Source organism: Saccopteryx bilineata, chromosome 6, assembly GCF_036850765.1.
Source record: "Saccopteryx bilineata isolate mSacBil1 chromosome 6, mSacBil1_pri_phased_curated, whole genome shotgun sequence".
NCBI lineage: Eukaryota > Metazoa > Chordata > Mammalia > Chiroptera > Emballonuridae > Saccopteryx > Saccopteryx bilineata.
The window spans coordinates 156,926,198-156,939,287 of record NC_089495.1 but is presented as its reverse complement, the minus strand read 5'-3'; the positions used below and the strand labels follow the sequence as shown (position 1 = coordinate 156,939,287).

Below are 13,090 nucleotides of genomic sequence, written 5' to 3'. Positions count from 1 at the left end.
TTTATTGTTTTCTCTAAGAATATTTGTTTTTTATATCCAATAGTAACTTCTCAATTTCTTCCTCCTTTGCCAATATGACACCTGGACTCCTAGATAAAATTCATCATGCCTGACATATCTTGCATTTGTATTACAATATATGGCTTTCTTGAGATTAAATGGATCTTAACATTTATTTAAGTTCCTCCAAATTTTTTTATGAATAAATTTTTATTAATTTTAATGGGGTGACATCAATAAATCAGGGTACATATATTCAAAGAAAACATGTCCAGGTTATCTTGTCATTCAATTCTGTTGCATACCCATCACCCAAAGTCAGATTGTCCTCCAACACCTTCTATCTAGTTTTCTTCGTGCCCCTCCCCCTCCCCTTCCTTTCCTCCCCCCGCCACCCATAACCACCACACTCTTGTTCATGTCTCTTAGTCTCGTTTTTATATCCCAGCAATGTATGGAATCCTGCAGTTCTTCTTTTTTTCTAATTTACTTATTTCACTTCCTATAATGTTATCAAGATCCCACCATTTTGTTGTAAGTGATCCAATGTCATCATTTCTTATAGCTGAATAGTATACCATGGTGTATATGTGCCACATCTTCTTTATCCAGCCTTCTATTTTTTTTTACAGTGATTAAAGCCTTTAATCAAACTCTTGGCCAATACAGCAAGAATCCATAAAAGAATAGTGTCCTTAACATGTTCACCAAGTCCAAATTGGCCCCAACACCATGCCAAATCACTGAAAAATGTAACCCAACCCCAGTTCAGTCTGTTAGGAGCTGTCACAAGGAGCAGGAGTCTGGAAAAAGTCCACATCCAGGAAAATTCTGCATGGCACTGGAATTGTTGTCACAATTCTATACTTTGCAGCTCACGTCCAAGTCCCAATGACCGCTGCTTCTAGCTGGTAATGATTCAGGTAGACTGGAAAAGCCATCTGCACCTTGTGTAGAGATGGAGCTTCTGTTCTCCTCTGCCTGGAGAGATGAGACCAGGTTGCTTTACCCTGGAGCTCTGCGACTGTGGCTTGGTAAAGAGAACCTTGGGATACACTAAGCTGGGTGGCAAAGGTAGATTTATAATAGAAATTGGCAAAAGTGGGAAAGAGAGCTCTAAATTAGGAATAGGTCCCAGCCTGAAATATGAGTGGGGCATTGAGGTAGGAGGGATAAAGGAAATACTCTATATTAATCAAAGCAGCAGAAAATAGGACTATCAACACCTACAACAGAGATCTTTGAGGGAAAAATAAAAAATCTGACTATTCAGGCAAAACATAGTTAAGTGGCCCTTGTGCAAATGAGATCAGTTAACCTGCTTCTTGGGAGAAATACCCTAGGCTCGTCCACAGTGTCTTAGATGGGGCCGATGGACCTGGACGCCTTCACCCTTCAGTGGCAAACCCCAGCATTCTGGGCAATGTTAGGTCATAGGTGGCTAGAGCAGGGCTGGAAGAGACTGAACCCTCCCTTAGAGGAGCGAGGGGGAAGCCTACCTTCCAGTGTCCCTGTTTCCTCACAGCAGAGGCATGTAAGCCTGGCAGGCTTTAGCTCAATGACCTTCCTTTCCACTATTGAAGCAGGATCCAGATGGCATCCTATGGGCCTCCCCTTTGGGGCGTTGGAGCCTTTAAGGGTGTATCCTAAAAGCTGGTAGTTCCCCTGATCTCTATTGGGCTTTTTCTGCCTCTTGGTATCTTAAAAGCCATGCTCAGAAGATCTCGCTCAGGGCTTTGAGGATCCCCATCCACCTATATAAATCTTTTCCATATATCTGGAAAACTTTTTAAAGTCACTGCTTCAGTTCTTCCTAAAGGAATAATTATTATAACAGAGAGGCATCTTAGTGATTTTTTCCTTATGAAGCTTTCACATAGTAAAGCATGTATTTCCTTGTGTCAACCATGTGTTCAGTTTTATTAGCAAAAGTTTGCATTGCAATCTTGCATTGGGGTGATTCTTGCCCTTACCATGATGACTGACCTAGCATTTGTCTCTTGGCTATTAGGTGAAGATGGACGTCAATATTCACCCTTGTTTTTTTTGAAGCCCTCCTTTTGGTCACGACAACAGAATGCTGATTCTGTGGCCCTTGAAGATAAAACAGATTTCAATATTTCATCTACCGACTCTTTTGAACCAGTGTCTCCAGAATTCCATGGGAAAGAAGCCATCAGGTAACAAGGATGAATGTGGTATGCTACGTCCATCACTTTGTACTTCAAATTTAAAAAAAATTTTTTTTACCCTTCATTGTCTTATATTCTTGACAGTTACATTAGATAAAAACTGAGATTTTTGCCTGATCTGTGGTGGCGCAGTGGATAAAGCGTCGACCTGGAACACAGAGGTTGCCGGTTCAAAACCCTGCACTCGTCTTGTCAAGGCACATATAGGAGTTGATGCTTCCTGCTCCTCCCCCCTTTCTCTCTCTCTCTCTCTCTCTCTCACTGTCTCTATTCTCTAAAAGATGAATAAATTAAAAATTTAAAAATATAAAAAAACACTGAGATTTTCACCCAAACATGTAATTGTACAAAATTGTTGTCTGGATTCTTATTCTTTTATCTGTTGTTTGTCTTCTCTAAACTTAGTCTCAACCTCACTCATTTCTTTGCCTGGACTCATTTATTCACCTCATTGATTATACTTTCCATTTTTATCTCAATCTTTTAAAACTTCTCTTTTCTATTTATTGCCTTTTCAAAGAGGATGAAAGAGTAGGAAAGAGGAAGGAAGAAAAGACCTAGAGGTACTCACAAAGGGAATTGAGGAAGATGTGCCTTTTAGATTTTTTTTATTTTTATTTATTAACTTATTTATTTTTTACAGATACAGAGAGTAAGTCAGAGAGAGGGATAGACAGGGCCAGACAGACAGGAATGGAGAGAGATGAGAAGCATCAATCATTAGTTTTTCATTGCACGTTGCAACACCTTAGTTGTTCATTGATTGCTTTCTCATATGTGCCTTGACCACGGGCCTTCAGCAGACCTAGTAACCCCTTGCCGGAGCCAGCGACCTTGGGCTCAAGCTGGTGGGCTTTTGCTCAAACCAGATGAGCCCGCACTCAAGCTGGCGACCTTGGGGTCTCGAACCTGGGTCCTCTGCATCCCAGTCGGATGCTCTATCCACTGCACCACCACCTGGTCAGGCGGAAGAATTAAAAAATTCATTTTTTAATTTTAATCTGTTTCATATTAAGCTTCCATACTTGTATTTGTCCTATGACCTAAGCCTTGGTTAACCTCCAGTAAATGAGCTCAGAGCAATGACTTTATTTGAGGTGTCTGTGCATTTATTTATCTCTTTATCACCTTACCGAAGTGTAAGTACTACAGAATGCTGGTAAAATAGGATTAAAACAGAAATGGAAAAATCTACACAGTTCATAATTAATGGAACCTGAATTGTTTAATAAATAAATAAAAAATAAGAAACATTTTGGTTGAAGGGCTAAAAAGCCCTTCAATAGATGACTGGATAAAGAAAATGTGGCACATATACACTATGGAGTACTACTCAGCCATAAGAAATGATGAAATCAGATCATTTACAACAAAATAGTGGAATCTTGATAACGTTATACAGAGTGAAATAAGTAAATCAGAAAAAATCAAGAACTACATTATTACATACATAGGTGGGACATAAAAACGAGACTAATAGACATGGACAAGAGTGTGGTGGTTACGGGGGGGAGGGGGGGAGAGGGAGAGAGGGGAAGGGGGAGGGGGAGGGGGAGGGGCACAAAGAAAACCAGATAGAAGGTGACGGAGGACAATCTGACTTTGGGTGATGGGTATGCAACATAATTGATTGACAAGATAACCTAGACATGTTTTATTTGAACATATGTACCCTGATTTATTGATGTCACCCCATTAAAATTAATAAAACTTAAAAAAAACATAAATGTGATTCAGTTTCTGTAGTGTATATATACCTTATACATAGGATTCTAGATCTGTAATAGCACCCAGCATGTTAAGACCATTCCTATTACCATAGTCATCATAATCAAACCAGTATCATCTTATGTTTATGAATATTTACCAAGAACCAAGCACTATGCATGCAAGATGAAATATTTTACTCATCCTTCAACACAACTCTAAAGCTCTCAAAAAGGTTCAGGTTGTAAAATCTGAAGCTTACCAGAAATAAGTGCACTAGTTAAGGAAATAGAGCTACTAGATGTTACAGATATGAAGAGCTTGGTTTAATATTATTGCAAAACCCATGCTCTCACTATTAATTATCTTAGCCTCTCTCTGTTACTCCACCTGACCTTGACTCAGTTAACAATAGATATCTCCAGTCTGAGTCAGTAGTTCAAAATGGACCTTCAGTACTGGATGCCCATGTTGATTCTTGGCCTGGCTTTCTTGGCTTTGCATTATAGAGATAATCCTGGTTCTCCATACAAATGTCAGGTTGTCCATCAGTTGTTGAAATCATAAGATCTGGTGATGTGTTCCAAGCATAGGTAAATTATAAAACTTTGCAGATGAAGCTAATGTGAAGCGAAGACTGTGAAGAAATATTCTAACTGATACTCTGGCACAAGCATGACTGCACAGGAGTTAAATCCACCATCTTCCTATACGTTGAAGAAAAGATCCATCCCTCACATCAATCAAGCCTAGAATTACCAAGGAAACATAATTGTCATAACCTGAAGTCTCTTCTCTTTTTCAGAATCATACATGTTACAAAGGAATATAAAGGAAAACCTGATAAAATAGAAGCTTTGAAAGGTAAACAGTAATAAATTTTAGTTATTATATTGATACTAATCTTCTGACTTTTGTTTTTTTCTTTTTGGTTTGGTGAGCAATTACTGTTGGTATTTCAGTTTTGAAATTAATTTTTTTTAATTTTTAAAATGCATTTTATTTTAATTATAGTTGACACATAATATTATATTAGTTCCCAGAGTATAACATAGTGATTAGACATGGACATGCCTTACAAAGTTATCACCCCAATAAATCTAGTCCAATCTGGCACTATATATAGTAATTATAATATTATTTACAATATTCCCTATGCTGTACGTTATATTCTGTGACTTTTGTAACTGGTAATTTGTAGTGTTCAATCCTTTTATCTTCTTTTTTAATTTTTATGAATAAATTTTTATTAATGTTAATGGGGTGACATCAATAAATCAGGGTACATATATTCAAAGAAAACATGTCCAGGTTATCTTGTGAATCAATTACGTTGCATACCCATCACACAAAGTCAGATTGTCCTCTAACACCCTCTATCTTGTTTTCTTTGTGCCCCTCCCCCTCCCCCCTTCCCTTCTCCCTCCTTTCCTCCCATGCCCCTCCCCCCCACCCCTGGTAACCACCACACTCTTGCCCATGTCTCTTAGTCTCATTTTTATGTCCCACCAATGTATGGAATCATGTAGTTCTTGGTTTTTCTGATTTACTTATTTCACTCCATATAATGTTATCAAGATCCCACTATTTTGTTGTAAATGATCTGATTTCATCATTTCTTATGGCTGAGTAGTATTCCATAGTGTATATGTGCCACATCTTCTTTATCCAGTCTTCTATTGAAGGGCTTTTTGGTTGTTTCCATGTCTTGGCCACTGTGAACAATGCTGCAATGAACATGGGGCTACATGTGTCTTTACGTATCAATGTTTCTGAGTTTTGGGGGTATATACCTAGTAGATGGATTGCTGGGTCATAAGGTAGTTCTATTTTCAGATTTTTGAGGAACCACCATACTTTCTTCCAAAATGGTTGTACTACTTTACATTCCCACCAACAGTGTATGAGGGTTCCTTTTTCTCCACAGCCTCTCCAACATTTGTTATTACCTGTCTTGTTGATAATCGCTAATCTAACAGGTGTGAGGTGGTATCTCATTGTAGTTTTAATTTGCATTTCTCTAATAATTAATGAAGATGAGCATCTTTTCATATATCTGTTGGCCATTTGTATTTCTTCCTGGGAGAAGTGTCTGTTCATGTCCTTTTCCCATTTTTTTTACTGACTTGTTTGTTTGTTTGTTGTTGAGTTTTATGAGTTCTTTGCAAACATATTTGGATATTAGGCCCTTATCTGAGCTATTGTTTGAAAATATCATTTCCCATTTAGTTGACTGTTTATTTTGTTGTCAGTTTCTCTTGCTGAGCAAAAACTTTTTAGTCTGATATAGTACCATTCATTTATCTTTGCCTTCACTTCTCTTGCCTTCGAAGTCAAATTCATAAAATACTCTTTAAAACCCAGGTCCATGAGGTTACTACCTATGTCTTCTTCTATGTACTTTATTGTTTCAGGTCTTATATTTAGGTCTTTGATCCATTTTGAATTAATTTTAGTACAAGGGGACAAGCTGTAGTCAAGTTTCATTGTTTTGCATGTGGCTTTCCAGTTTTCCCAGCACCATTTGTTGAAGAGGCTTTCTTTTCTCCATTGTGTGTTGTTTACCACTTTATCAAAAATTATTTGACCATATATATGTGGTTTTATTTCTGGACTTTCTATTCCGTTCCATTGGTCTAAGTGTCTATTTTTCTGCCAATACCATGCTGTTTTGATTGTCATGGCCTTATAATATAGTTTGAAGTCAGGTATTATAATGCCCCCAGATTCATTCTTTTTCCTTAGATTTCCTTTGGCTATTTGGGGTTTTTTATAGTTCCATATAAATCTGATGGTTTTTTGTTCCATTTCTTTAAAAAATGTCATAGGAATTTTGATGGGAATTGCATTAAATTTATAAATTGCTTTGGATAATATGGCCATTTTCATTATATTTATTCTTCCTATCCAAGAACAAGGAATATTTTTCGATCTAATTGTATCTTTTTCGATATTCTTTAACAATGCTTTGTAGTTTTTGTTATATAGGTCCTTTACAATCTTTGTTATGTTTATTCTTAGGTATTTTTTTTCTTGCAATCATGAAGGGGATTATTTTTTTTAGTTTGTTTTTAATATTTCATTGTTGGCATATAGAAAGGCTATGGACTTTTGTATTTAATTTTGTATCCTGAGACCTTACTTTATTGGTTTATTGTTTCTAGTAATCTTTTTGTGGAGTCTTTGGGGTTTGCGATGTATAGAATCATATCATCTGCAAAAAGTGATACCTTTACTTCTTCTTTTCCGATATGCACTCTTTTATTTCTTTCTCTTGTCTGATTGCTCTGGCCAGAACTTCTAGCACCATGTTAAATAAGAGTGGAGAGAGTGGACAACCCTGTCTTGGTCCTAATTTAAGGTGGAAAGTCCTGAGTTTTATGCCATTTAATATGATGTTGGCTGATGGTTTATTATATATGGCCTTTATCATGTTGAGATATTTTCCTTCTATACCCATTTGTTGAGTGTCTTAAACATAAAGTTGTGTTGTATTTTATCGAATGCCTTTTCTGCATCTATTGATAAGATTATGTGGTTTTTGTTCTTTGTTTTGTTGATGTGGTGTATTATGCTAACTGTTTTACATACATTGAACCATCCTTGAAATTCTGGGATGAATCCCACTTGATCATCATGTATTATTTTTTTTAATATGCTGTTGTATTCAATTTGCCAGTATTTTGTTTAGTATTTTAGCATCTGTATTCATTAGAGATATTGGACTGTAGTTTTCTTTTTTGTGCCATCCTTGCCAGGTTTTGGTATGAGGGTTATGTTGGCCTCATAAAATGTGTTTGGAAGTATTGCTTCTTCTTCAATTTTTTGGAAGACTTTGAGTAGAATAGGAACCAAGTCTTCTTTGAATGTTTGATAGAATTCACTAGTATAACCATCTGGGCCTGGAATTTTATGTTGGGGGAGGTTTTTAATAGTTTTTTCTATTTCCTCCCTGCTAGTGGGTCTGTTTAGGCTTTCTGCTTCTTCATGACTCAGTCTAGGAAGGTTGTATTGTTCTAGGAATTTATCCATTTCTTCTAGATTGTTGAATTTGATGGCATATAGTTTTTTGTAGTATTCTACAATAATTTGTTGTATATCTATGATGTCTGTGATGGTGATTTCTCCTATTTCATTTTGGATTTTGTTTATATGAGTCCTTTCTTTTTTTTTCTTGGTGAGTCTTGCCAAGGGTTTGTCAATTTTGTTGATCTTTTCAAAGAACCAGCTCCTTGTTCTATTAATTTTTACTATAGTTTTTCTGTTCTCTATTTCATTTATTTCAGCTCTGATTTTTATTATTTCCTTTCATCAGCTGGTTTTGGGTTATCTTTGTTCTTCTTTTCCTAGTTCCTCAAAGTGTGAAGTTAAGTGGTTCACTTGGGCTCTCTCTTGTTTGTTCATATAGGCCTGAAGTGATATGAACTTCCTTCTTATTACTGCTTTTGCTGCATCCCAGAGATTCTGATATGTCATATTGTCATTTTCATTAGTCTGTATATATCTTTTGATCTCTGCGCTTATTTCTTCTTTGACCCATTTATTTTTTAAAAGTATATTGTCTAGTTTCCACATTTTTGTGGGGGGGTTCCTCTTTTTTGCAGTTGAATTCTAGTTTCAAGGCTTTATGATCAGAAAATATGCTTGGTCTGAATTTACTGATGTTATTTTTGTGGCCCAACATCTGGTCAGTTCTTGAGAATTATTCATGTACACTAGAGAAAAATGTATACTCTGTCGCTTTGGGATGAAGTGTCCTGTAGATGTCTATCATATCCAGGTGCTCTAGTGTTTTGTTTAAGGACAATATATCTTTATTGATTTTCTGTTTGGATGAAAGATCTAGAGCTATCAATGGTGTATTGAGGTCTCCATATATGATTGTATTTTTGTCAGTTTTTGTTTTAAGGTCAATAAGTAGCTGTCTTATATATTTTGGTGCTCCTCAGTTTGGTGCATATATATTAAGGATTGTTATGTCTTCTTGATTCAGTGTCCCCTTAATCATTATGAAATAACCGTTTTTGTCTCTGAGTACTTTTTCTGTCTTGTAGTCAGCATTATTAGATGTGAGTATTGCTACACCTGCTTTTTCTTATGTTATTTGCTTGGAGTATTGTTTTCCAGCCTTTCACTTTGAATTTGTTTTTATCCTTGTTGCTTAGATGTGTTTCTTGTAGGCAGCATAAAGTTGGATTTTCTTTTTTAATCCATTCTGTTACTCTGTGTCTTTTTATTGGTGAGTTTAATCCATTTACATTTAGTGTAATTATTGACATTTGTGGGTTACCTATTGTCATTTTATAAATTGCTTTCTGTTAGTTTTGTATCTTGTTTGATTCTTCTCTTTTGTTTTTCTATCATTTATTTTTGTTTGTTTTTATTCCATACTTCTCTCCTCTGTTGCTACCTTTTTTAAGTCATGTGCTTCTGTGGTGGTTTTTTCAAGGGTGGTTACCATTAAGTATTGAAAAGGGTACCTACCATATTCATTGTAGTACCCTATCTCATGAGTGTTTCTTCACTTCATCATCCTTTGCTACTGTTAATCTCCATCCTCTCCCCTTTTTTTGCTTTTGTTGTCACAGTTTAAATTTGGTTTTATTGTGTTCTTGGTGTAGCTTTTCCTTGTGGTTTGGTTTTGTTTTGTTCTTTGAATCTGGTTGGAAAACCCCGTTTAGTATTTCTTGGAGTGGGGGTTTTCTGATGATAAATTTCCTAATCTTTTCTGTATTAGTGAATGTTTTTATTTCTCCTTCATATTTGAAGGATAGCTTTGATGGGTATAATATTCTTGGCTGAAATTTCCTCTCTTTCAGGGCTTCAAATATTGGAATCCACTCTATTCTAGCTTGTAGAGTTTCTGCTGTGAAATCTGACAATAAGCTAATAGGCCTTCCTATATATATTGTATTCTTCTTTTCCCTGGCTGCCTTGAGAATTTTTTCTTTGTCATTGGTTTGTGCCAATTTTAATATGATGTGCCTTGGAGTAGGTTTGTTGTGGTTAAGAAAACTCAGTGTTCTGTTTGCTTCTTGAATTTGAGGCTTTAGTTCTTTCCACAGGCTTGGGAAGTTCTCATCTATTATTTGTTTGAATATATTCTCCATTCCATTTTCCCTCTCTTCTCCTTCTGATATGCCTATTATTCTTATGTTAGTCTTTTTTATGGAGTCAGACAATTCCTGTAGGGCTTTCTCATTTTTTAAAATTTTTGAGTCTCTCTCTTCTTCTCTCTGTTGTGCCTGAAGTTGCTTGTATTTTATGTCACTAATCCTCTCTTCTATCTGGCCTGTTCTATTAGCTAAGCTTGTTACCTCGTTTTTCAGTTCATGAATTGAGTTTTTTTCTTCTCTGTTTAATTTGTTTTTATAGTTTCAATTTCCTTGTTAATATATTCTTTGTGTTCATTAAGTTGTTTTCTGAGCTCCCTAAATTGCCTTTCTGTGTTTTCTTGTATGTGTCTGAGTATTTTTAGGATTTCTATTTTAAATTCTCTGTCATTTTGCTCCAAGGTTTCCAATATAAATTTTTCCAATTTTAAATTTTTTCTTCATAGATTTTTCTACATTTATTTGTGCTACTTTTGTATCCATGATATTAGATTTCCTTTTTCTTAATGGCATCTGAGGGTGGTCTTGTTGATAGCACTAATAAGAATTATTAAAGAATAAAAAGTAAAAAAATGCAAAAAATTTGGGAAAAAAACACACAAAAAAAACAATAATAATTTATTATTTTCCCCCTTTTCTTTCTTCTCTTCTCCTCCTCTCCTCTCCTCCTTAGGAAAATATCGTGATGAACTGTGAATTATATTATGCTAAATGGAACAAAAACTGCCTGTAATGGAGGGTCTGAGTTGGGGGAAGTGTTCAAGGGGCAAAAAAGTTAGTAGGGACCCACAAAATGCAAAAAAGGAAAAAATTTGGGTCAAGTATAAAATGATTTGCTTGTAAGTGATGGTCAACTAAGAGATATAATGAGACAGATAAGAGGGAAACAGGAAAAAAATAACTATTGTATTAAGTGGAGCAAAAACTAAATAGAATGAAGATCCTGGGTTGGGAGGAATGCTAATGAGTTAAAAAGTAAAGTGAAAAGCACCCAAAATGCCACAAAAAAAACTTGAGTCCCAAATTAAATAATTTGTTTGTGATTGAGGAATGAATGAGAGGACTAGTAAAAGGAGAAAAGAAGAAACTAATATAGAGGGAGAAATAAGAAAAAGGGGAAAAGGAAAAGAAGAACAAAGAAAAAAAACAAAAAGAGAGTGTTAAGGGTTTTGGAGTGTAACCCTCATGAAGAGTAAAGAAGAAGAAAAGAAATAAAATGGAAAATGTAATACTTATGGGTAGTGTAGTTCAAGAGGAGGAAAAAATGAGATGGGAAGAGAATAAAAGGACCAAGGTGGAAGAAATAGAAATAATAATAATAAAAGCAAGAAGATGAAAGAAACAAAAATATAGTGGAACAAGTTATAAAGTCTGTGGATTTTTCTAGATTTTGAGAGGTTAACTTCTTCCTTTTTCTTTCCTCTCCCTCTTCCTGGTCGGTGACTCTGTACCCCAGGCTCTGCCCCTGTGGCACGCTTAGGTAGAGATTTGCAGTTGATGAGACTCTATGGCTATGTCATATATTAGGCTTCAGTCTCATTGGTAGTCAAGGCTTGTTAGCGTTTGCAGGCTCCGACTATGAGAGAGTCCGTTTTCCCGGCGCCTCTATCCTAGTATCTCCTTCCTGAATTAGCAGTCTGATGATCCAGCTATGAGGCTGCCACTGCCTCTGCCTTTGCCTTCAGTGTGTGAAACTCCCAGATGCTCCAAGGATAAATTTTTCTGTCTCTGGTTGATGAACTTGTTGAAATTTTGGGGAGATTTGTGGGTTGCGCTCCACTAGGTGCCATTTCTCTGATGTCAATTCTGAAATTAATTTTAACCACATAAAATTTATTTACACCACATCACTTCTACAGCATAAAGGTTAGAAAAAAATTGAGTATGTTTTAGAATGATATATGTATTTGAAGGATATAACGTGTAATACTGAGGTATCTGAAGACAATTTTAGGTTATTTTCTACAAACTTAAATTTTCCTCCTGCACTTTCAAAGCCATTTTAGATAGTGCTATTTTTATTATGTTCCAAATCATTTCCTACATCAAAAGATTTTTGTCCACATAAAAATTTATGGAACTATTAATCATCCTTCAAGTCAATAAATATGACTATCCACATACTGTATGCCAGACCATGTCAATGAACCTAGCAGTATAAGACATGTTTCCTGGCTTAAAACAAGTAATTTCAAAATCTCAAAAGAAGATCAACACATAAATTTATAAAGTGGGTATTTTTTTATTTGGAGTTTAACAACCCAATATGTTTAAATTTAGAAAACAACCATTCTAGTAAATAAAAAGACAAATTTTAGCTCCACAGTAAGTTTATGGTTTCTTTTCTTTTCTACTTCCTACTTCTTTTTCTTCTTCATTACTCTTTTTTCTTCCTAGATCTTGTATTTGACATATATGAAGGCCAAATCACTGCAATACTTGGTCACAGTGGAGCAGGAAAATCAACACTATTAAACATTCTTAGTGGGTTATCTGTTCCCACCAAAGGTAAGAGCATTTTGTTCTTCCAAAGTCAGGTTAACAAATAAATCAGCTGATAGTATTAAGATCTGATCAATAATCACAAAAACAGATTACCAGGGAAAAATGGAAGTTAATTTATAGTATTATTCTATATAGGTAAGCATATTGAATTGGTGTATATGAAATTTGAATATTTCATGATCATTATTTTCATGGTCATTAGGTACCATTTGGCATTCCAACTTGTATCAGTTAGCTTTTGCTGAAGAACAAGCATCCCCAAAACCAATTGCTTAAAATAATAATATTTGTTTATTTCTTATGGTTCTGTGGGTTGCCTGGTAGTGTTTCTGTCTAAACTGAAGAGGTTGCACCTAGGCACTTTAGCATAGCCTCACTCACCTATATGAGGCTCTAGTAGGAACAATAGCACCTTTCTTATTACATGGCCTTTCATCCTCCAGGAGGCTGGGTCAAGATTCTTCACTTGGTGATGTCCATGATCCCAGAATCAGACAGAGGACAATCCCAAGGTAGAGGCACTTCCAAGCCTCTGCTGATACCGTATTTTCTAAAATTCCATCTATTATAGAG

The 13,090-nt window shown here is 35.6% G+C and overlaps 1 protein-coding gene across 2 annotated transcripts in view; it reads left to right on the top strand.

The window, feature by feature from the left end:
• ABCA8 (ATP binding cassette subfamily A member 8) overlaps positions 1–13,090 on the top strand; it is an 82,903-nt gene that overhangs the window by 24,544 nt on the left and 45,269 nt on the right. For both annotated transcript variants that reach the window (XM_066235683.1, XM_066235682.1), the window contains 3 exons: positions 2,012–2,180; positions 4,705–4,763; positions 12,410–12,520. In XM_066235683.1, coding sequence (XP_066091780.1) covers positions 2,012–2,180; positions 4,705–4,763; positions 12,410–12,520 — 339 coding nt within the window. The remainder of the gene's footprint in view (positions 1–2,011; positions 2,181–4,704; positions 4,764–12,409; positions 12,521–13,090) is intronic.